A 22253-nucleotide genomic window follows, 5' to 3' on the forward strand; every position below is an offset into this window, starting at 1 on the left:
GTAATTAGTTCCAATGCTGTCAGCCAGGTCATTGGTTGGTCTAATTAGGTTTTCTCGGGATGCGACCAATAAGGAGCGGAGCTCGCGGCTTATAGAGCTCATTGGTCGTCCACCGTCTCTCATTCGACTCCTTCTCTTCGCTCTGTGAACTTGCGTTCTCGTTCTCGTCTACATCGATACCGAAAACATGCTTCTAGGATACTCTGCTGATAACTCGGTAGGAAACTCGCAGCGGAGTCTCGTTTGACTCTAATCTCGCGCCTCTTTCTCCAGCAGTACGACCGCGCTTGCACGCCGTACGAAGCAACGCGTCAAGATTCGACCGAAGACGTTCGTTGCGGCCATCCGGTCGCTGTTACTGGTGAGAAAAAGCGCCTCGCGTTCTCCTACCTGACGCTATTCCCCACGCTTTCCTCAAAAAAACGGGTCTTTTTATTGTTTGGTCGCGACGTTGTTTTCGTTCCCCCCACCGGATCTCCTGTCAGAGGAAATACCCACCTGTCAATCCTGTTACCAATTACCCCGTCCGTCACGATCGGCGTCGCGCAATCATTCCCCGCGTTCTAGTTTCGTTTTTACGTGTCCCACGATCCATTTCTTCGTTCGGCGCGCACGCCATTAGCATTGACTTCCTCGCAATCGCGTCTCCTATCACGCGATCTCAATTAACCCCCATAATGAAATTATTCCTGCGGTTGACATCGGACTCTTATCGTTAGGTTTCCACGCCGACCCTTACTACGCGTCGTGCATGCCAGATGAAATGGCTTCAACTGGCGCCAATCAAACGTCTCTTCGGCGTGCGACGCCGACGGTGCCCTCATACGCGCCGTGGAATGCGCCGACAATTTACAACACCCCCCCGTCTCTACGTAAGCGACTCCGCCCCCATATCTGCGCCAAGTAATAATGGACCTCTCGTAGCGCCGTTTTATCATTCGGCGGCATTTCCCAGCCCTCCCCCCGCCGCTGCGGGACCCCATCACGGGTGGGGAGCGGAAATGAGCGGCGCGACGTCCTATTATCCCGAGATGTCGGCCGCCGTGCCTACGTCACGCGACGAGGCCCTTCCCCAAGGTGTCAAGCTCCCGCAACGTAAGATAAACCGCGAATTAATATCTATTCGACTTATTGATTTTCGGCGCGCCTTTAGGTCGCGGTGCGACTCAACTGTGGGAATTCCTCCTCGATCTTCTCAACGAGGAGGGAAACGAGTCGGTGATCACGTGGATCGACGAAGACGCGCTGACGTTTCGCGTTCTCGATCCCGACGAGCTCGCGCGTCGCTGGGGCGTTCTCAAAGCGCGCCCCAAGATGAACTACGACAAGCTCAGTCGTTCGCTTCGCTACTACTACCAGAAGAAACTTCTCACGAAGATCGCCAGCGAGAAGTACGTCTATAAGCTTCTCTGCCATCCGAACGTTCTCTACGCGTCGCTCGGCGAGAAGGAACCCAAGACGTCAGCGAGTCGCGTGCGAGGGAAGAAGAGATCGTTGCCGCACGTGACCGACACGTGCGAGTCGATGAAGCGCACGTGCGACTTCGGTTCCCTCTTCTGCGAGACGTCGTTCAGCGACTGCGCACTCTCGCCGCCGCCCCCGCCCCCGTCACGTGTTCACGCACCCGTTTCCGCGCAATTTCAACCGCTTCCGTTTTCTGGGAACTTGGACTTCTCGTCGTCGCCCAAGTTCCCGGCTTCGCCGATCGCCGCCGCCATCGCCAGTCCGTTATCGTCGTCGTCTTCCGCTCCGTCGCCGCAGTCTCTCGCCGATTCCGACGAGACTTCGAGCACTGTCACCGAAACTCTCAAATCGTTCATCCAAGAGATAATCGAGAGCGACGGACTGAGTCTCTCGACTTCAGACGACGAAATCGAGGAAGGAATAGGAATTCTTTCGTTCGACAACGAGCAACCCGGAAATGGATGCTCCTTGTCTAGTTCGTCGAGTTTTCCCTCCATGCCTGTTTAGTCTTTTTTTTTTCTTCACACCCCTTATTCTCGCTCTCGTCTCAACTGCGTTTTCGTTAATTTTCGCCCCGTACTTTGTGTGTGCATGTGTTTAGATAGGTAGATAGGTAAATAGATAGGCAATCGACTTCGTCATCGTTTTTCGCAATCGTTATCGTTTTTCGCCCTACATAGTTACTTTATAGAAAATAAAAGCACCAGCAAATTGATAAGTTACCGTGTACGCGCGCATAGACTAGAGGAGGCCAGAGACAGCAAACCCGGATCACGTAGATAAAAAATCCCGGATTACTCATGGGCATTGTTGAAGGAGTCAGCGATGAACTGACGTTCGTGAGCGTTCTTCTCGGCGGATTAGCGACGTATCTGCTTTGGAAATTCCTCTCGGGCTTTCCCGAAGCGACTCCGAGTCGAAGCGCAGCTCCGACGCCGAGTAGAAGCGAATCGCGTCGATCCGAACGATCCCAACGCCAGCAAAACGCCGAAACGACGCCAGAAAGACGCGACGAGCCGCCAGCGCCGCAGCCCGAACAGGAATCGAGCGAAGACACAATCCGAATCAAAGTACGTCATCACGAAAACGAAAAATTCGTGCACATCAGACCAAATCAAACAATTGAGCAAATTAAAAGGTGAAAAATTGATATATGTATATACAAAGTACGTCTCCAAAATTTTAAATAATTGAAATTATTTATTGATTTTTATTAGACTTGCTTATCCGAATGAAATAGCTGAAGGAAAACGAGTGCGACTCGTCTATCAGGGTCGTCTATTGAGAAACGAAAATCAAACAGCTGCGTTTTATAATCTGACGACTCCTGATTCGGTTGTCATAGCAGCCATAACGGACCAGGCGACGGACGCTCCGGAGCGAGTTGTTGAAGAACAGGAATGGGAATTCGATTTGAGTCATCTTTTCATTCCTCTTCTCGCTATTCTTGACGTCATATGCTGGGCTGTGGCCCTATCTCAGCCCAATCTTTTCTCGTCTACAGCGTACGTTCTTCTATCTCTTTTATCAGCTTTGCTGGGATTTCTTGTATATAATTCGTATCGCGCTAGAGGAACGCAGCAGCAAACAACCTAGCCTCAAAAGATTAATAAGTACATTTATTTGTTTCCTGGCAGTAGGAAACTAATATATATACATTAAATAATGAAATGATCGTTTTTTGCTGTTTCAATTTGTGTCTTTTCAAACGTGCTATAGATATATAGAGCACGTGATCTGGTCGGAGTGTGTTCAACTCTTGAAACATGACCGCTCAGAAAAATAGCTGATAGCTTAGAGGATTTAGTCTAATCATAATTTACTGCGCCCTGTACTGCTTTTTCTCGATCAGAAAAGGTTGACAGAAGGACGCGTTCTCGAGTGCGCATGCGTACGTCATGTTGAGAGCTTTCCGACGGTTGCGGACGTTCCTCCGTCTCCGATTTCTTGTAAGACGAAACTGGGTAGACTTTTAGTAGCGGCGGGGAGTGCGGTGATCGTTTCTTCCAAGCTGAAATTCGGTTTCGTCAAGAAAAAAACAAATAGACCTCTACCGAACGATTTTCGCTGGCGAAGGCGTTCTATCGAGAATTTTGCTTATTGGCCGATATTTTTTTAGGAGATCAGACCGTCTCCGACCGTTCGTTCGTCGATCGAACGGTTAGTCACGATATTAGAGAAGAATGAAGAAGCTGAAATGCGGACTTTTCTTTCTACGGAGAAAGGATTTCGATCTGATCAGGTTAGGAATGGTCGCGTTTTTCATCGCTGCACGCCATTGTATTCTCCTTTTCGGTAGTATTTCGACTCTGGCTTGTCATTAATTCACTATGTGGCGGGAAGAGAGTTTGATTCGGCGGAGGAAGCCGATGATTGGCTCAGTTATGCGCTTGTGCAAAAAAATCAAGGCATTGAAAAGAGATCAGGATTGGTATGAGTACGTTTTGGATTGGTAAATTAATTGATGCGTGGATGCAGACTGGACTCCGCCCACTTCACTGTGCGTGCAAGTGGGGAAATATTTTTGGCGTTGAATGGCTCGTCAATCACGGTGCAAATATCAACGTGAAAGAGGTCGTATGAATTGGAATTGATTTCATATGGTTTCACTCATCACTCTTTTTTAGGGTATACGTACGCCATATTCTGATGCCTGTGAAAGTTCCGTTGACACAATGAAGAAAATGGTCTATCTCGAAGAACATGGCTACATTTTGTCACCATCTGATATTGTAACAGAATTGATATCAACCCTCTCGCAACAATAACTTTTGATTTATAGGCTTGGGCAGCTGAAATTCAATTTTCGTCATCTGAAAAAGCAAATGAGATTTTTAATTATCTTGTTAATGAAAAAGGATTGAGTGTCAACACTGCCGAGGTGATACACGACATGTTTTTGTTTGCTACATGTGCAATATTTGTAATAGTTTGGGTGGACTCCTCTGCATCGTGCCTGCTTCAATGGAAGCATTTTTGGAGTGAAATGGCTTGGGGAACACAAGGCTGATATCAATAGCTTCGACGGGGTTAGAAGATTTCACTTGTGATACTTTTATTCTTATTTCATCTTCAGTTTAGCACAACGCCTTTATGTGTGCGTGTTCAAGTTCCATCAATCGTTCAGCGAAAGTTCGCTACTTGGATGAAAAAGGAGCAAACTGTCAAGCAAAAGATCACGTGAGATGTTGTTTATTTGCTACAAATTCAACAAATCGCCGTCTTTTTTATTCAGAAAGGGAAAACGGCTTTGTTTTATGCCATCAAACCCTCAGATGATGTGAAAGATGTTCTTCGATATCTTGTCATTGAGAAAGGCATTGATATCAATTCTGTTGATAAGGTCGCATTCTTACGATATTTTGCATTTTTGTTTGTTAATCCTATTTTTAGGAGGGAAGGACACCCTTATTGGACGCATGTGAATATCATCCTTCTTTCCTTGTCATTCAGCAACTAATTGAATTAGGAGCTGATGTCTCTGTCAGAAATAAGGTTAGTCAGAATTCTCATTTCTCAATCGTTCTCTATTCAAATCTTTGTAGAACAAACAAAATGCATTGCATATGGTTGCAAAAAGCTATTCAAGAGACGCATCAGTTATTGATCTATTGATTAAGAAGGGTGTTGACGTCACGTGTCAAGATCAGGTGACGTGATTTTCTTGTAAATTAGAGAGAATCTATAAACGTAAATTTAAGGACGGAAAGACGCCTCATCAAGTGGCCTATCATGGTGAAATCAGAGCTCTCCTTCGACAGCATTACGTACGTCATCATTTTGATTGAGTTCTCTTATGTATTTATTTTAATAGGACGCCGCGCGATTTTCCGTTCTTCAACGAGAAACGGTTCGTCCGGATTCAATTAAATTCTGCGTAGTTGGCAGCGAAATGGCGGGAAAAACGACGTTCGTCATTTCTCTTCTTCAACTCAATCAACCTCTACCCAAGAACGAAGATCGTACGCCGGGCGTGGAAATTCACAATTGCCAAATTCCGGGAGTTGGCAAAGGATCGGCGTGGGACTTTGGGGCCCAACCCACATTCCACAGTGCACACGGTCTCTTCTTTCAAAAGTCCAATACATTGTTCATTCTTGTCCTTCCTGTTCGGAAAGGAGAAAAGATGACGTCAGAAAGGATTCTTCGTCTTCTAGAAAAGGGAAGATTTTGGTGTGCATTCTCTAAAGCTGCATTGAGAACGCTTCCGCCTCACTTGAAATCACGCATTCGCCTTCTTGTGATCTTCAATCTAATTGGTTTCAATGAGGAGGCGGGAGTTGAAGTGAGGTTCGAGCTGAAACAAATCGCCGAAATTCTTCAAAACGAATTTGGAGACACTTTTGAAATTTCAGGCGTGCTTGAAATGGATTGCAGCAAGCGCCAATCAGATCGGATGAACGACTGTCGAAAGAAACTGAAATACATCCGCGAAAAAATGCTAGAGGTAATAGCTGAGTCCTCTTTAGTACTTTATCTTAAAATGTATCTTTGCACACCGACAGACAGCAGATGATGTCCCTAAACTGTGCCATGCCATTGAGCAGTATCTTTCTCTTCCCAATGAGAAGAGAAAGAATCCACTGGCGTATTTTCTGACAGCTGATGAATTTGAAAAGTGGGTTGCTGAAAAAGTTGGCATCAAATTGGCTGAGGACGAGAAAAAAGTGGCGTGGAGTATCTAGACTCGTCTGGAATAGTGAGTAAATCTTATATGTTTATTTGTGAATCATATATTATGTTTACGTAGATAATTAATCTTGGTCGTCGAATTTGCCTACAGCCTATCTGGCTTTGTCACAGTGTGATCGGTCCTCTTCTCGCTCCGCCTTATTTCGTTGTCGCTATGCCAGCTATAAAATCGGGCAGAGCGTCAAAGAAAGATATTCAATCGGCTCTGACGAATTTCGGAAATTATCTCAAGCAAAAGGGCAACCCGTCTCCATTCGTGGTGACAGCCGACGAAGCAATTGAAATTCTTCGCTACTTGGAGCTGTGCGTTCCAATAGAAAACGAGCCAGAAGTGTATCAAATTCCGGCGCTTCTTGACGATTCAATTCCTCGCGACGCCTGGGTTGAAGATCCGATGCTGGACGTGTATCGTGGTCAACGATACGAGTGCGCCCGTTGCGTCGACATCATCTCGCCGTCATCATTCGTTGCCTTTCAGTGCCGATGCTCGTTTCTAGAAAACGTAAGCCACCGGGCGTGGAAGGACGGCGTCAAATTGGTGAAAATCGTCGGTGACAAAGTAATTGAATGTCTCATTGAAACCGGAATAAAGAAGGAGCACTGCTGCATCGACGTCATTCTTCGCTGGTCCAGCAAAGCCGACTGCGAAAGAGAGGCCAAAGAATTCCTTGACGAGCTCAAAACGATGATCGCGAAGGCGTGCGACGAGAGAAGCCCGGGTGTCATACTCAATTGGTTCTATTTGGACAGTACTCATCTCAAACAACTTGACGAAGATCCGGCTATTTATTCATCGAGCGAAGTCGATCAAAAGGTCAATGCCGCGGCTTTCAATAATTTCTTGTTTTCAACTCGCCCGGAAAAATGGAATCGTTCGTCTATTAGAGACCTGGTGATTATGGAAGAGAAGCCAGAGGTAATGATTTCAATCAGAAGAATGTCTTTTTGAATTTCTCTCGTACTAGAGCACAGCCGTTTCTGTGGATTCTCCTCCAACTCGCTTTTTGACAGGTGCTCGCTCCGAGTATTTTCCCGACGACGATGAGTTGTCAGACCATGTGATCATGGAAGAGAAGCACGAGGTAATTATTTAGACAAGCAATGCGGGATATTCAATATCTCTTATATTTAGCATGACCCGGTTTCTCAGCAAACTTTATTCGCTTCGGGTACACGCTCCGATTCTCCCGCTAAAGATTCTTTTTCCGACGACGATGAGTTGGTATCAGACCAGGTGATCATGCAAGAGAAGCAAGAGGTAATGATTTAGACAAGCAATGTGGGATATTCAATATTTCTTATATTTAGCATGACCCGGTTTCTCAGCAAACTTTCTTCGCTTCAGGTGCACGCTCCGATTCTCCCCCTAAAGATTCTTTTCCTGGCGACGACGAGTTGCTTACGGACCAGGTGATAACAGCGTGCTCTCGCGTCCGAGGATCACTCTGGGAAGAAATTGGCGCTTGCGTCATTGATTTGGACGCAATCAAACAGATCCGCGATGACACTCGTAGCCACCCCTTACGTATGAAGATGGTGCTCGATTCGTGGAAAACAGCAAAATCACCAACTGTAGGTGAGCTTCTACATTGGTTTGAGGAGGTTGGCGTTAACCGAACGGTTATCAAAACAAAATACAAAGACCTATATGGACGTAAGTAACCAGTTTTTTTATTTCTGTTCTTTATCGTTTTGGCAAGCTGTGCTATTTGTATAAGGTATCGTTTTCTGATATTTTGCTAACTGTGACCATTTTTTATTTTAGATTTTTTTCGTTATTTTTCGTTAAGATACATACGGTACCTATATCCATATGTCAATTCCCGTACGTGTAGGCGTCCAACGCACGGAAAGACGTCGAAATGAAGAAGGAGTCCGCTGAAAAGGACCATGAACAGCAAAGGAAAGACAAAGACTCCGCAGCCGTCGAGAATGAACAGGAAACGGGGAGCGGGATCTCCCTTTGGGAAACCAACTGAGGAAATGTCGAAGACTCGAGACCACGTTCGACGAACAAGCACTACATCGCTTTGCGATCGACGCATCGCAAGCTGAATCGCGTCGCTCTTCGCCAAGTTCTCATCGCCTCCTTTCTGGAAAGTTCGTGTGTCTCTTTCAATCGAAGGTACGTACACCTCCATATATACACCGCCTGCCGGAATATATACACCGCCTCTCGGCGGAGTACGTACACCGCCTGCCAGAATATATACACCGCCTGCTGGCGGAGTACGTACACCGCTTGCCGGAATATATACACCGCCTGCCGGAATATATACACCGCCTGCCGGCGGAGTACGTACACCGCCTGCCGGAATATATACACCGCCTGTCGGCGGAGTACGTACACCGCCTGCCAGAATATATACACCGCCTGTCGGCGTAGTACGTACACCGCCTGCCGGAATATATACACCACCTCCCGGCGGAGTACGTACACCGCCTGCCAGAATATATACACCGCCTGCTGGCGGAGTACGTACACCGCTTGCCGGAATATATACACCGCCTGCCGGAATATATACACCGCCTGCCGGCGGAGTACGTACACCGCCTGCCGGAATATATACACGGCCTGCCGGAATATATACACCGCGTGCCGGAATATATACACCGCCTGCCGGAATATATACACCGCCTGTCAGCGGAGTACGTACACCGCCTGCCAGAATATATACACCGTCTGCCGGAATATATACACCGCTTGCCGGAATATATACACCGCCTGCCGGAATATATACACCGCCTGCCGGCAAAGTACGTACACTGCCTTCCGGAATATATACTCCGCTTGCCGGAATATATACACCGCCTGCCCGCGGAGTATGTACACCGCTTCCGTAATATATACACTGCCTGTCGGCAAAGTACGTACACTGCCTTCCGGAATATATACACCGTTGTAGCCGATGTAGTCGTTGTAGCCGTTGTAGTAGTTGTAGTCGTTGTAGTCATTGTAGCCGTTGCAGTCATTGTAGTCATTGTAGCCGTTGTAGTCGTTGTAGTCATTGTAGCCGTTGCAGTCATTGTAGTCATTGTAGTCATTGTAGCCGTTGTAGTCGTTGTAGTCATTGTAGCCGTTGTGGTAGTTGTTGTAGTTGTAGCCGTTGTAGTTTCTTGCCAAAATATATACACCGCCTGCCGGCGGAGTACGTACACGCCTGCCGGAATATATACACAGCCTGCCCGCGGAGTATGTACACCGCTTCCGTAATATATACACCGCCTGCCTCCGGAGTACGTACACGGCTTGCCGTAATATATACACCGCCTGCCGGCGGAGTACGTACACGCCTTAGGGAATATATACACCGCCTGCCCGCGGAGTATGTACACCGCTTGCCGTAATATATACACCGCTTGGCGGAATATATACAATGCCTGCCGGCGGAGTACGTACACTGCCTTCCGGAATATATACACCGCTCTCCGGAGTATATACACCGCCTGCCGGCGGAGTACGTACACGCCTGCCGGTATATATACACCGCCTTCCGGCAGAGTACGTACACTGCCTTCCGGAATATATACACCGCTTTCCGGAATATATACACCGCCTGCCGGCGGAGTACGTATACGCCTGCCGGAATATATACACCGCTTGCCGGCGGTGTACGTACACGCCTGCCGGTATATATACACCGCCTGCCGGCGGAGTACGTACACCGCCTGCCGGAATATATATACACCGCCTGCCGGAATATATACACCGCTTGCCGGAATATATACACCGACTGCCGGCGGAGTATGTATACACCTGCCGGAATATATACACCGCCTACCGGCGGAGTACGTACACCGCTTGCCGTAATATATACACCGCCTGCTGGCAGAGTACGTACACGCCTGCAGGAATATATACACCGCCTGCCCGCGGAGTATGTACACCGCTTCCGTAATATATACACTGCCTGTCGGCAAAGTACGTACACTGCCTTCCTGAATATATACACCGTTGTAGCCGTTGTAGTCGTTGTAGTCGTTGTAGCCGTTGTAGTCGTTGTAGCCGTTGTAGTCGTTGTAGCCGTTGTAGTCGTTGTAGCCGTTGTAGCCGTTGCAGTCATTGTAGTCATTGTAGTCATTGTAGTCGTTGTAGCCGTTGTAGTCGTTGTAGCCGTTGCAGCCGTTGTAGTCGTTGTAGCCGTTGTAGTCGTTGTAGCCGTTGTAGCCGTTGTAGTCGTTGTAGTCGTTGTAGCCGTTGTAGCCGTTGTAGCCGTTGTAGTCGTTGTAGCCGTTGTAGTCGTTGTAGTCGTTGTAGTCATTGTAGCCGTTGCAGTCATTGTAGTCATTGTAGTCATTGTAGTCGTTGTACCCGTTGTAGTCGTTGTAGCCGTTGTAGTCGTTGTAGCCGTTGTAGTCGTTGTAGTCGTTGTAGTCATTGTAGCCGTTGCTGTCATTGTAGTCATTGTAGTCATTGTAGTCGTTGTAGCCGTTGTAGTCGTTGTAGCCGTTGTAGTCGTTGTAGCCGTTGTAGTCGTTGTAGTCGTTGTAGTCGTTGTAGCCGTTGTAGTCGTTGTAGCCGTTGTAGTCGTTGTAGCCGTTGTAGCCGTTGTAGTCATTGTAGCCGTTGTAGTCGTTGTAGCCGTTGTAGTCGTTGTAGCCGTTGTAGCCGTTGTAGTCGTTGTAGCCGTTGTAGTCATTGTAGCCGTTGCAGTCATTGTAGTCATTGTAGTCATTGTAGTCGTTGTAGCCGTTGTAGTCGTTGTAGTCGTTGTAGCCGTTGTAGTCGTTGTAGTCGTTGTAGTCATTGTAGCCGTTGCAGTCATTGTAGTCATTGTAGTCATTGTAGTCGTTGTAGCCGTTATAGTCGTTGTAGCCGTTGTAGTCGTTGTAGTCGTTGTAGTCATTGTAGCCGTTGCAGTCATTGTAGTCATTGTAGTCATTGTAGTCGTTGTAGCCGTTGTAGTCGTTGTAGTCGTTGTAGCCGTTGTAGTCGTTGTAGTCGTTGTAGTCATTGTAGCCGTTGCAGTCATTGTAGTCATTGTAGTCATTGTAGTCGTTGTAGCCGTTGTAGTCGTTGTAGCCGTTGTAGTCGTTGTAGTCGTTGTAGTCATTGTAGCCGTTGCAGTCATTGTAGTCATTGTAGTCATTGTAGTCGTTGTAGCCGTTGTAGTCGTTGTAGTCGTTGTAGCCGTTGTAGTCGTTGTAGTCGTTGTAGTCATTGTAGCCGTTGCAGTCATTGTAGTCATTGTAGTCATTGTAGTCGTTGTAGCCGTTGTAGTCGTTGTAGTCGTTGTAGCCGTTGTAGTCGTTGTAGTCGTTGTAGTCATTGTAGCCGTTGCAGTCATTGTAGTCATTGTAGTCATTGTAGTCGTTGTAGCCGTTGTAGTCGTTGTAGCCGTTGTAGTCGTTGTAGCCGTTGTAGCCGTTGTAGCCGTTGTAGTCGTTGTAGCCGTTGTAGTCGTTGTAGTCGTTGTAGCCGTTGTAGTCGTTGTAGTCATTGTAGTCATTGTAGTCGTTGTAGCCGTTGTAGTCGTTGTAGCCGTTGTAGTCGTTGTAGTCGTTGTAGTCATTGTAGCCGTTGCAGTCATTGTAGTCATTGTAGTCATTGTAGTCGTTGTAGCCGTTGTAGCCGTTGTAGCCGTTGTAGTCGTTGTAGCCGTTGTAGTCGTTGTAGTCGTTGTAGCCGTTGTAGTCATTGTAGTCATTGTAGTCATTGTAGTCGTTGTACCCGTTGTAGTCGTTGTAGCCGTTGTAGTCGTTGTAGCCGTTGTAGTCGTTGTAGTCGTTGTAGTCATTGTAGCCGTTGCTGTCATTGTAGTCATTGTAGTCATTGTAGTCGTTGTAGCCGTTGTAGTCGTTGTAGCCGTTGTAGTCGTTGTAGTCGTTGTAGTCGTTGTAGTCGTTGTAGCCGTTGTAGCCGTTGTAGTCATTGTAGCCGTTGTAGTCGTTGTAGCCGTTGTAGTCGTTGTAGCCGTTGTAGCCGTTGTAGTCGTTGTAGCCGTTGTAGTCGTTGTAGCCGTTGTAGTCGTTGTAGTCGTTGTAGTCGTTGTAGCCGTTGTAGCCGTTGTAGTCGTTGTAGCCGTTGTAGTCGTTGTAGCCGTTGTAGTCGTTGTAGCCGTTGTAGTCGTTGTAGCCGTTGTAGTCGTTGTAGCCGTTGTAGCCGTTGTAGTCATTGTAGCCGTTGTAGTCGTTGTAGCCGTTGTAGTCGTTGTAGCCGTTGTAGCCGTTGTAGCCATTGTAGCCGTTGTAGTCGTTGTAGCCGTTGTAGTCGTTGTAGTCGTTGTAGTCGTTGTAGCCGTTGTAGTCGTTGTAGCCGTTGTAGCCGTTGTAGTCGTTGTAGCCGTTGTAGTCATTGTAGCCGTTGCAGTCATTGTAGTCATTGTAGTCATTGTAGTCGTTGTAGCCGTTGTAGTCGTTGTAGTCGTTGTAGCCGTTGTAGTCGTTGTAGTCGTTGTAGTCATTGTAGCCGTTGCAGTCATTGTAGTCATTGTAGTCATTGTAGTCGTTGTAGCCGTTGTAGTCGTTGTAGCCGTTGTAGTCGTTGTAGTCGTTGTAGTCATTGTAGCCGTTGCAGTCATTGTAGTCATTGTAGTCATTGTAGTCGTTGTAGCCGTTGTAGTCGTTGTAGTCGTTGTAGCCGTTGTAGTCGTTGTAGTCGTTGTAGTCATTGTAGCCGTTGCAGTCATTGTAGTCATTGTAGTCATTGTAGTCGTTGTAGCCGTTGTAGTCGTTGTAGCCGTTGTAGTCGTTGTAGTCGTTGTAGTCATTGTAGCCGTTGCAGTCATTGTAGTCATTGTAGTCATTGTAGTCGTTGTAGCCGTTGTAGTCGTTGTAGCCGTTGTAGTCGTTGTAGCCGTTGTAGCCGTTGTAGCCGTTGTAGTCGTTGTAGCCGTTGTAGTCGTTGTAGTCGTTGTAGCCGTTGTAGTCGTTGTAGTCATTGTAGTCGTTGTAGCCGTTGTAGTCGTTGTAGCCGTTGTAGTCGTTGTAGTCGTTGTAGCCGTTGTAGTCGTTGTAGTCGTTGTAGCCGTTGTAGTCGTTGTAGTTTCTTGCCGGAATATATACACCGTCTTCCGGCGGAGTACGTACACTGCCTTCCGGAATATATACACAGCTTTCCGGAATATATACACCGCTTGCCGGCGGAGAACGTACACGCCTGCCAGCGGAGTACGTACACCGCTTGCCGGAATATATACACCGGCCCCCGGCGGAGTACATGCTTGCCGGTATAATTACACCGCTTGCCGGAATATATACACCGCCTGCCGGAATATATACACCGCCTGCCGGCGGAGTACGTACACGCCTACCGGAATATATACACCGCTTGCCGGATAATATACACTGCCCTCCGGAATATATACACCGCCTGCCGGAATATATACACCGCTTGCCGGAATATATACACCGCCTGCCGGAATATATACACTGCCCTCCGGAATATATACACCGCCTGCCGGCGGAGTACGTACACCGCTTGCCGGAATATATACACCGCTTGCCGGAATATATACACCGCTTGCCTGCGGAGTACGTACATGCTTGCCTGTATATTTACACCTCTTGCTAGAATATATACACCGCCTGCCGGAATATATACACCGCTTGCCAGAATATATACACCGCTTGCCGGCGGAGTGCGTACACGCCTGCCGGTATATATACTGTACACCGCTTGCCGGAATATATACACCGCTTGCCGGAATATATACACCGCTTGCCTGCGGAGTACGTACATGCTTGCCGGTATATTTACACCGCTTGCCGGAATATATACACCGCCTGCCGGAATATATACACTGTTTGCCGGAATATATACACCGCCTGCCGGCGGAGTACGTACACCCCTGCCGGAATATATACACCGCTTGCCGGAATATATACACTGTTTGCCGGAATATATACACCGCCTGCCGGCGGAGAACGTACACGCCTGCCAGCGGAGTACGTACACCGCTTGCCGGAATATATACACCGCCCCCCGGCGGAGTACATGCTTGCCGGTATATTTACACCGCTTGCCGGAATATATACACCGCTTGCCGGCGGAGTACCTACACCGCTTGCCGGAATATATACACCGCCTGCCGGAATATATACACCGCCTGCCGGAATATATACACCGCTTGCCGGCGGAGTACGTACACCGCTTTGCCGGAATATATGACACCGCCTGTCGGAATATATACACCGCCTGCCGGCGGAGTACGTACACACCTGTCGGAATATTTGCACCGCTTGCCGGCGGAGTACGTACACCGCCTGCCGGAATATATACACCGCCCTTCGGCGGAGTACGTACACCGCCTGCCAGAATATATACACCGCCTACCTGCGGAGTACGTACACCGCCTGCCGGAATATATACACCGCCTTCCGGAATATATACACCGCCTGCCGGAATATATACACCGCCTGCCGGCGGAGTACGTACACCGCCTGCCGGAATATATACACCCCCTGCCGGCGGAGTACGTACACCGCTTGCCGGAATATATACACCGCCTGCCGGAATATATACACCGCCTGCCGGAATATATACACCGCCTGCCGGCGGAGTACGTACACCGCCTGCCGGAATATATACACCGCCTGCCGGCGGAGTACGTACACCGCTTGCCGGAATATATACACCGCCTGCCGGAATATATACACCGCCTGCCGGAATATATACACCGCCTGCCGGCGGAGTACGTACACCGCCTGCTGGCGGAGTACGTACACCGCCTGCCGGAATATATACACCGCCTGCCGGAATATATACACCGCCTGCCGGAATATATACACCCCCTGCCGGCGGAGTACGTACACCGCTTGCCGGAATATATACACCGCCTGCCGGAATATATACACCGCCTGCCGGAATATATACACCGCCTGCCGGCGGAGTACGTACACCGCCTGCCGGAATATATACACCGCCTGCCGGCGGAGTACGTACACCCCTTGCCGGAATATATACACCGCCTGCCGGAATATATACACCGCCTGCCGGAATATATACACCGCCTGCCGGCGGAGTACGTACACCGCCTGCCGGAATATATACACCGCCTGCCGGCGGAGTACGTACACCGCTTGCCGGAATATATACACCGCCTGCCGGAATATATACACCGCCTGCCGGAATATATACACCGCCTGCCGGAATATATACACCGCCTGCCGGCGGAGTACGTACACCGCCTGCCGGAATATATACACCGCCTGCCGGCGGAGTACGTACACCGCTTGCCGGAATATATACACCGCTTGCCGGAATATATACACCGCTTGCCTGCGGAGTACGTACATGCTTGCCTGTATATTTACACCGCTTGCTAGAATATATACACCGCCTGCCGGAATATATACACCGCTTGCCAGAATATATACACCGCTTGCCGGCGGAGTGCGTACACGCCTGCCGGTATATATACTGTACACCGCTTGCCGGAATATATACACCGCTTGCCGGAATATATACACCGCTTGCCTGCGGAGTACGTACATGCTTGCCGGTATATTTACACCGCTTGCCGGAATATATACACCGCCTGCCGGAATATATACACTGTTTGCCGGAATATATACACCGCCTGCCGGCGGAGTACGTACACCCCTGCCGGAATATATACACCGCTTGCCGGAATATATACACTGTTTGCCGGAATATATACACCGCCTGCCGGCGGAGAACGTACACGCCTGCCAGCGGAGTACGTACACCGCTTGCCGGAATATATACACCGCCCCCCGGCGGAGTACATGCTTGCCGGTATATTTACACCGCTTGCCGGAATATATACACCGCTTGCCGGCGGAGTACCTACACCGCTTGCCGGAATATATACACCGCCTGCCGGAATATATACACCGCCTGCCGGAATATATACACCGCTTGCCGGCGGAGTACGTACACCGCTTTGCCGGAATATATGACACCGCCTGTCGGAATATATACACCGCCTGCCGGCGGAGTACGTACACACCTGTCGGAATATTTGCACCGCTTGCCGGCGGAGTACGTACACCGCCTGCCGGAATATATACACCGCCCTTCGGCGGAGTACGTACACCGCCTGCCAGAATATATACACCGCCTACCTGCGGAGTACGTACACCGCCTGCCGGAATATATACACCGCCTTCCGGAATATATACACCGCCTGCCGGAATATATACACCCCCTGCCGGCGGAGTACGTACACCGCTTGCCGGAATATATACACCGCCTGCCGGAATATATACACCGCCTGCCGGAATATATACACCGCCTGCCGGCGGAGTACGTACACCGCCTGCCGGAATATATACACCGCCTGCCGGCGGAGTACGTACACCGCTTGCCGGAATATATACACCGCCTGCCGGAATATATACACCGCCTGCCGGAATATATACACCGCCTGCCGGAATATATACACCGCCTGCCGGCGGAGTACGTACACCGCCTGCCGGAATATATACACCGCCTGCCGGCGGAGTACGTACACCGCTTGCCGTAATATATACACCGCCTGCCGGAATATATACACCCCCTGCCGGCGGAGTACGTACACCGCTTGCCGGAATATATACACCGCCTGCCGGAATATATACACCGCCTGCCGGAATATATACACCGCCTGCCGGCGGAGTACGTACACCGCCTGCTGGCGGAGTACGTACACCGCCTGCCGGAATATATACACCGCCTGCCGGAATATATACACCGCCTGCCGGAATATATACACCGCCTGCCGGCGGAGTACGTACACCGCCTGCCGGAATATATACACCGCCTGCCGGCGGAGTACGTACACCGCTTGCCGGAATATATACACCGCCTGCCGGAATATATACACCCCCTGCCGGCGGAGTACGTACACCGCTTGCCGGAATATATACACCGCCTGCCGGAATATATACACCGCCTGCCGGAATATATACACCGCCTGCCGGCGGAGTACGTACACCGCCTGCTGGCGGAGTACGTACACCGCCTGCCGGAATATATACACCGCCTGCCGGAATATATACACCGCCTGCCGGAATATATACACCGCCTGCCGGCGGAGTACGTACACCGCCTGCCGGAATATATACACCGCCTGCCGGCGGAGTAGGCAGGCGGAGTACGTACACCGCTTGCCGGAATATATACACCGCCTGCCGGAATATATACACCGCCTGCCGGAATATATACACCGCTTGCCGGAATATATACACCGCCTGCCGGCGGAGTACGTAAACCGCTTGCCGGAATATATACACCGCTTGCCGGAATATATACACCGCCTCTCGGCGGAGTACGTACACCGCCTGCCAGAATATATACACCGCCTGCCGGAATATATACACCGCCTGCCGGCGGAGTACGTACACCGCTTGCCGGAATAAAGTAATTGAATGCCTCATCGAATCCGGAATAAAGAAGGAACACTGCTGTATCGACGTCATTCTTCGCGAAGTTCTCATCGCCTACTAGGTACTTTGAAAAGTTTTCAATCGAAGACATAATGTATCACTTCTCCTGTGTTTAGACTCGCCTCTATCCGAAGATGTAATGATCAAAGAGGCCAGGACGATCGCATCGACTCTCATCAAAAAAATCAATAATGTATTTATTTATTTATTTGAAAAATTTGCTATCCTCTCCCGACGGTAGCAAACTAATAAGGTAATCATACAATCGTCTTGCGGCATCGATTCGCGTCGTTTCAGAACGATAAAACATGCAATCGCGCACGTGATCAGATAACGGATTTCCAGACGACGTTGCCATGGAACGAAGAAGACGCCCAACAGCTCGACACATGTAGATGAAATTGTGATCGCGATGGAGTCCCGTACATAGGGCCGTCGCATTGAATTCAATATCATCACCTAAAGGCGGGTCTTCGTCTTTGGAATGAATGGGTTGTGACGCGAAATTCATTGCATCGACGACAATAGCGTTATTTATATTAATCGCCAGCACTTCGCCGTCGTCCGATAGGACGAAGTTGTCTAGACGAAGTTCTGGTAAATAGATAGCCCAGTTTTTGTTGTTGTCACTGAGAAGGAAGGCTATTTGCAATAGTTGAGCGGCAAGCCACACCCTCATATCCTTCGATTCATTCACGTAGTACATTAGGTTATGTTTGCCGTGTTCCTTCACTAAAACTCGGCCACAGGCGCCGTGATATTGAAGAAACGGCCAACCGTGTGCCTTGGGAAATAATTGAAGTAGAATTGATTCTCTGTCGGCTTTCAATGTCGTCGCTAAGGTGCGTTTTTCTTTCATTGTGACGTCGCCGTTTCCATTGACGTCACTTAGAGCAACGATTCGTCGCTCGAGTCGTTTCGTGGGGCAGCGGAAAAATGATTGGATGCCGCTACCCACGTGACGAGTTCCCGAATGAGCGAACGGCTCTTGAACGAAGATGACGCTCTTCTCGTCTTCTCCGTCGATTTTTCGCACGCCGACGACGTCGAAAGGGTAGGGCGCGACGTAGAGACGACTCATCGTTTCGTTGCAAAGCGATTTTCCGTAGCACGTCGGACATTTCTCCACCGCGAAGTCGACACGTCGCGCGACGAGCGTCATACGACCGAAAAGAACGTACAGAAGCACGCCCCTAAGGTAAACACACGACGCGAGCAAGAAAAACAAAGCGAGGACACATCCACGCCTCCGGAATCGCAACATTTTCATAGTCCCTAACGCACGCACTGCACATGAGTTCTTAGAGGTCCCTTTACTAAGGCCCCTGACAGCCGACACACTCCTTCATTTTCTCCTGATACGTCTCAATTTGCACGGTGATCTTAAAGACCTTATGCTTCCTCACGAGCATCTCCTTCGCGGCGAGCAGAACATCCTGCGCGTCAAAAGCGCGATCTAATTAAAAAATATCGAATTTTCAGTCAAATCTCAGTCTCTCGTTTTACCGATAGCTAGGTGAACAGATAGCGCAATTTTATCCGTCGTGAGCGCCCAAATATGCATGTCGTGCACGGCTTGGACCCCGTATACATTTTGAAGGTCTTCTTGTATGGCATCGAAACTAAGTTGCCTGGGAACGCCTAGAAAAAAACGCGGAAGCGAACGTAGGACGTTAGTCAGGACCCATATGTGCACATAGGCACCTATAAATAAATCAAAGCATCTATAAATAATTATTACTGTACATATGGGTCCTCCTTATGTTTTGGTTCCCCTTTCCCACGTTGCTTACCTTCCATTAGGACGTGAAGTGCGTCACGTATGACGGTTAGAGTCGTAAATAGAACGATGACGGAAAAGATGAACGTGCATATCGGATCGGCGATCGACCAACTCGGCTAAATATAGAGGAATTAGATTAACGTTATTTTGACCTCCCCCCTAACGCGCGTTAGTCTCGCCTTGAATCGAATTATGTAAGCGGCTATGAGCACGCCAATGCTGGAAAAAATGTCGCCGATCGCGTGAACGAATGCCGCTCGCACGTTCAGGTTTTCCGGTTTATGGGCGTGGTTATCGTGGTTGCCATGGTCACCGTCACCATGACTGTGACTGTGACTGTGACTGTGAGGCGGCTTGAGTACGAACCCCATTCTAAAAATTGAATTTTTGAAAAAAAACAAATTGAATTTTTTTTCCTCTTGTTTTCGCACATGATATTAATTCCCACGCCGGTTCCGGCGATAATGAGCATGATGTCAGCGTCGACGTTGGTGTCCCCATGAATAATTCGTTGAATGCCCTCGTAGACCAAAATCCCCGTCAAAACCCAAATAATGAGAATAGAGACGACAGCACCAACAACCTCTAAATAAACGAAAAAAAATCAATTTAATTATAGAGTAATTTTTTTCTTACCGGCGCGATGGAAACCGAATGACATTCGTTTCGTCGGTTTCTGTCGCGCGACCCACATCGAAAAGAGACTGATCGAATAGCTCGCCAAATCGGAGAGCATGTGAGCGGCGTCCATCATGATAGCGAGACTATGCGATAGGAAACCGCCTCGAATAAAAAGACATGAGCGCGATTGGCATAAAAAAACATGCGCAGACTCGATAGAGACCTTACCTACGAGTTCAGCGATCATAAAGAGTCCGCAGAGTAGAATAGCGATGAGGAGTTTACGATGCGCTCGCCGATCGAAATTCTCCGCGCGATCTGGCGTCTCCCTGGCGTGACACGTACACTCCAAATTGACGGAAGTGACCGTGATGCCATCGTTGTCCGACCCTTGTCTCGGCCTTTGCGTTTCGACGCAGCATTGACGATTACCCATTTCGAGCGATTCGGTTAGCGATTCGGCGCCCGATTCCGATACGGACGAGTGAGCGAAACCGCGTGCCGTACGCGACTCGCCTTCGCCCAATCGTCTCGACGTCGATTTCGCGAGTAGAGGCTCCCGTTCCGTAGCGCGACGCGATTCGCGAGTAGACTTCGACATTGCACTGTGATGCAAAAGGTCGACCGTGTGCAGGGGGGACAGACGCCGTGTGCCTCCACAAGATATTGATTCATAGGCGTGACCAGCCATAGAGCTAAGCCACACCTTCATTATACCGAACTCCAATTTATACTTCGTATTGACTCGTACGCGTGACCAGCCATAGAAACCGTTCGCTATTTTATTGTATAAACCACGCAGCGTTGGGAAAAAATACTATCTAATCGTATGCGTCAACCGAACTCCGATTTATAATAGTTTTTATTCGTTCCGCCGGGCGGAAGTAGCGTCGTTAAATATGTTTTTAATTCGCGCGCGCTATCCGCGCGTCGTCGTCGTCCTGGCGACCGATAGATGCACGCGCGTAGAAGACGATCGATAGTCGACGCTATGACGTCATTAGGCGGATTATCTAAAAGGCGTTTGTGTCCCACGAAGCCCAGCATGTTCTTACACGCGTAGACGATATTGTGCTCGCGTTCGTAGCCGCGACACATGCGCTGGGGACTGAATGTTGCGCATTCGGGATCGTTTAGATCGCATATGGGATCTCCTGTATCCGTATCCATGGCAACCAAGTGCCCTTGCGTTTCTAATTCCCGTAAATCCACGACAATTAAATGTTCCAAGTCGATGCATAGGACGTCGCCGTGTGACGTCACGGCGAAATTCTCCGGCGAATAATCGCCGAAATAAATCGCCCAGCCGTCGCGTTCAGTCATCCGCGCCGCGAGATCGAGTATCTCTATAGATAACCATACTCTATAGTCCCAGGGTCGTCCTAGCGCTTCCTTTAACGTTTTCCCCGCGTATTCCACGGCAATTGCGCGTCCGCATGCGCCGTAGTACGCGGGAAAGGGCCAGCCTCGATTGCGCGGAAAAACTTGCAAGTAAATCGGTTCCTTATTAATCAGAAGAGTCGTTAGAAGGTGACGTCGTTCCGCTAGGGATAGATCCCCGTCGTCGTTCGCGTCGTACATACGGGTCACGCTCGCGCCGAAACGTTTCGACGGACACGCGAAAAAATTCGTCAAATTCGCTTTCGCGTTCCACAAAGCGAAATTCCCCCGATTTTTTCCGGTTTTCGACGCCGTTTCGGCGACGTCGCACGTTCGTCGACCCGTCGCGCTTTCGCAAAGATCGACGTCGAATTTTTTCATTTCCGCTACGTGGGCGAGGCACTTGAGCACGATGTCGACGTGCGTGCCGTTCGGCGGCGAGATCCACTCGGCGAGCGTGACCCCCTTGAAGGCCGGGCTCCAGCCTGCGGCGAAGAGCTTGAGCTCGACTCGCTTTGGGCCCAAGAGCTCGGCGCACAGATCCGTTCCGAAGCAGGCGGGGCACTTGTCCCTCTGCACGATTTCGTCCAGTGTTAGTCGCGTTTCCGGGCGCAAGAAAGCGTGCCATATGTACGAGAGAATGCACGTAGCGAGAACGGCGGCGACGGCGAGTCGTCGTCTCCACGTACAGCGACGATACATACGGGGAAGATTTGTTGATGACGTAGAAATGCGGTCCCCTACACTTGTCCGCTATCTTGGCGTCGTCTGATGGACTTTTGTATTTTTTGCAGGATTTGCACGGGGTTTTCCTTAAGTTTAAGATGAAGAAAGAAATAGACACAATTTTTTGTAGTGTTTTTTTTATAGTCTGTTACAGTAGGCGCATAATACACGCACGTGCGGGGCTTTTTGCAAGAGTGCAAAAAGCCGCGCAGTGTCGCGCGCGCGGAAAAGTAGTTTAGGGTCGAGAGACGTAAAT

At 49.3% G+C, this 22253-nt stretch overlaps 6 protein-coding genes across 7 annotated transcripts; 3 read left to right on the forward strand and 3 right to left on the reverse strand.

The window, feature by feature from the left end:
* Nucleotides 1-88: 88 nt before the first annotated feature.
* On the forward strand, nt 89-2182 carry LOC136194077 (uncharacterized). Of its 2 annotated transcripts, none has more exons than XM_065983110.1 (5): nt 89-217; nt 274-361; nt 720-872; nt 925-1095; nt 1154-2182. In XM_065983110.1, the coding sequence occupies exons 1-5, from the start codon at nt 188-190 to the stop codon at nt 1969-1971; spliced, it is 1260 nt and encodes a 419-aa protein (XP_065839182.1). In that variant the 5' UTR covers nt 89-187; the 3' UTR covers nt 1972-2182. The 2 variants fall into 2 exon arrangements, with proteins under 2 accessions (XP_065839182.1, XP_065839183.1); XM_065983111.1 differs by having other exon boundaries at nt 92-217; nt 277-361.
* An 81-nt stretch (nt 2183-2263) lies between these two features.
* LOC136194079 (transmembrane and ubiquitin-like domain-containing protein 1) lies at nt 2264-3084 on the forward strand. The gene is made up of 2 exons (XM_065983114.1): nt 2264-2602; nt 2682-3084. Exons 1-2 carry the CDS (start codon nt 2265-2267, stop codon nt 3058-3060), a joined length of 717 nt encoding a protein of 238 aa, XP_065839186.1. The 5' UTR covers nt 2264; the 3' UTR covers nt 3061-3084.
* A 286-nt stretch (nt 3085-3370) lies between these two features.
* Nucleotides 3371-6348, forward strand: LOC136194035 (delta-latroinsectotoxin-Lt1a-like). Its single transcript, XM_065983039.1, has 15 exons — nt 3371-3413; nt 3584-3706; nt 3764-3895; nt 3943-4038; nt 4092-4196; nt 4247-4345; nt 4395-4493; nt 4546-4644; nt 4700-4807; nt 4858-4959; nt 5010-5114; nt 5166-5231; nt 5279-5911; nt 5970-6163; nt 6215-6348. Exons 2-14 carry the CDS (start codon nt 3662-3664, stop codon nt 6147-6149), a joined length of 1869 nt encoding a protein of 622 aa, XP_065839111.1. The 5' UTR covers nt 3371-3413; nt 3584-3661; the 3' UTR covers nt 6150-6163; nt 6215-6348.
* An 11344-nt stretch (nt 6349-17692) lies between these two features.
* Nucleotides 17693-18649, reverse strand: LOC136194010 (divergent protein kinase domain 2A-like). The gene has a single exon (XM_065983016.1). It carries the CDS (start codon nt 18647-18649, stop codon nt 17693-17695), a length of 957 nt encoding a protein of 318 aa, XP_065839088.1.
* An 86-nt stretch (nt 18650-18735) lies between these two features.
* Nucleotides 18736-20527, reverse strand: LOC136194039 (proton-coupled zinc antiporter SLC30A2-like). Its single transcript, XM_065983048.1, has 7 exons — nt 20120-20527; nt 19907-20053; nt 19702-19855; nt 19450-19642; nt 19281-19386; nt 18994-19128; nt 18736-18943 (listed from the first exon to the last, which is right to left on the reverse strand). The coding sequence occupies exons 1-7, from the start codon at nt 20490-20492 to the stop codon at nt 18804-18806; spliced, it is 1248 nt and encodes a 415-aa protein (XP_065839120.1). The 5' UTR covers nt 20493-20527; the 3' UTR covers nt 18736-18803.
* Nucleotides 20528-20690: 163 nt separating this feature from the next.
* LOC136194011 (divergent protein kinase domain 2A-like) lies at nt 20691-21973 on the reverse strand. The gene has a single exon (XM_065983017.1). The coding sequence runs from the start codon at nt 21971-21973 to the stop codon at nt 20726-20728; it is 1248 nt and encodes a 415-aa protein (XP_065839089.1). The 3' UTR covers nt 20691-20725.
* Between the last annotated feature and the right edge of the window lie 280 nt (nt 21974-22253).

The sequence above is a fragment of the Oscarella lobularis genome, chromosome 12, assembly GCF_947507565.1.
Source record: "Oscarella lobularis chromosome 12, ooOscLobu1.1, whole genome shotgun sequence".
In the NCBI taxonomy this organism is placed as follows: domain Eukaryota; kingdom Metazoa; phylum Porifera; class Homoscleromorpha; order Homosclerophorida; family Oscarellidae; genus Oscarella; species Oscarella lobularis.

Excerpts from the sequence above, each read along its gene's own strand:
- LOC136194011 (XM_065983017.1), bottom strand. The coding sequence starts at position 21,973 with ATGTATCGTCGCTGTACGTGGAGACGACGACTCGCCGTCGCCGCCGTT.
- LOC136194077 (XM_065983110.1), top strand. The coding sequence starts at position 188 with ATGCTTCTAGGATACTCTGCTGATAACTCG. Across the intron at positions 218-273 it reads GATACTCTGCTGATAACTCG|CAGTACGACCGCGCTTGCAC; the intron begins GTAGGAAACTCG and ends CTCTTTCTCCAG. Across the intron at positions 362-719 it reads CCATCCGGTCGCTGTTACTG|GTTTCCACGCCGACCCTTAC; the intron begins GTGAGAAAAAGC and ends TCTTATCGTTAG.
- LOC136194079 (XM_065983114.1), top strand. The coding sequence starts at position 2,265 with ATGGGCATTGTTGAAGGAGTCAGCGATGAACTGACGTTCGTGAGCGTT. Across the intron at positions 2,603-2,681 it reads ACAATTGAGCAAATTAAAAG|ACTTGCTTATCCGAATGAAA; the intron begins GTGAAAAATTGA and ends GATTTTTATTAG.
- LOC136194010 (XM_065983016.1), bottom strand. The coding sequence starts at position 18,649 with ATGACGCTCGTCGCGCGACGTGTCGACTTCGCGGTGGAGAAATGTCCG.
- LOC136194039 (XM_065983048.1), bottom strand. The coding sequence starts at position 20,492 with ATGTCGAAGTCTACTCGCGAATCGCGTCGCGCTACGGAACGGGAGCCT. Across the intron at positions 20,054-20,119 it reads TATGATCGCTGAACTCGTAG|GCGGTTTCCTATCGCATAGT; the intron begins GTAAGGTCTCTA and ends TTTTTATTCGAG. Across the intron at positions 19,643-19,701 it reads GGCGTGGGAATTAATATCAT|AATGGGGTTCGTACTCAAGC; the intron begins GTGCGAAAACAA and ends TTCAATTTTTAG.
- LOC136194035 (XM_065983039.1), top strand. The coding sequence starts at position 3,662 with ATGCGGACTTTTCTTTCTACGGAGAAAGGATTTCGATCTGATCAG. Across the intron at positions 3,896-3,942 it reads TTGAAAAGAGATCAGGATTG|ACTGGACTCCGCCCACTTCA; the intron begins GTATGAGTACGT and ends GCGTGGATGCAG. Across the intron at positions 4,808-4,857 it reads ATATCAATTCTGTTGATAAG|GAGGGAAGGACACCCTTATT; the intron begins GTCGCATTCTTA and ends TCCTATTTTTAG.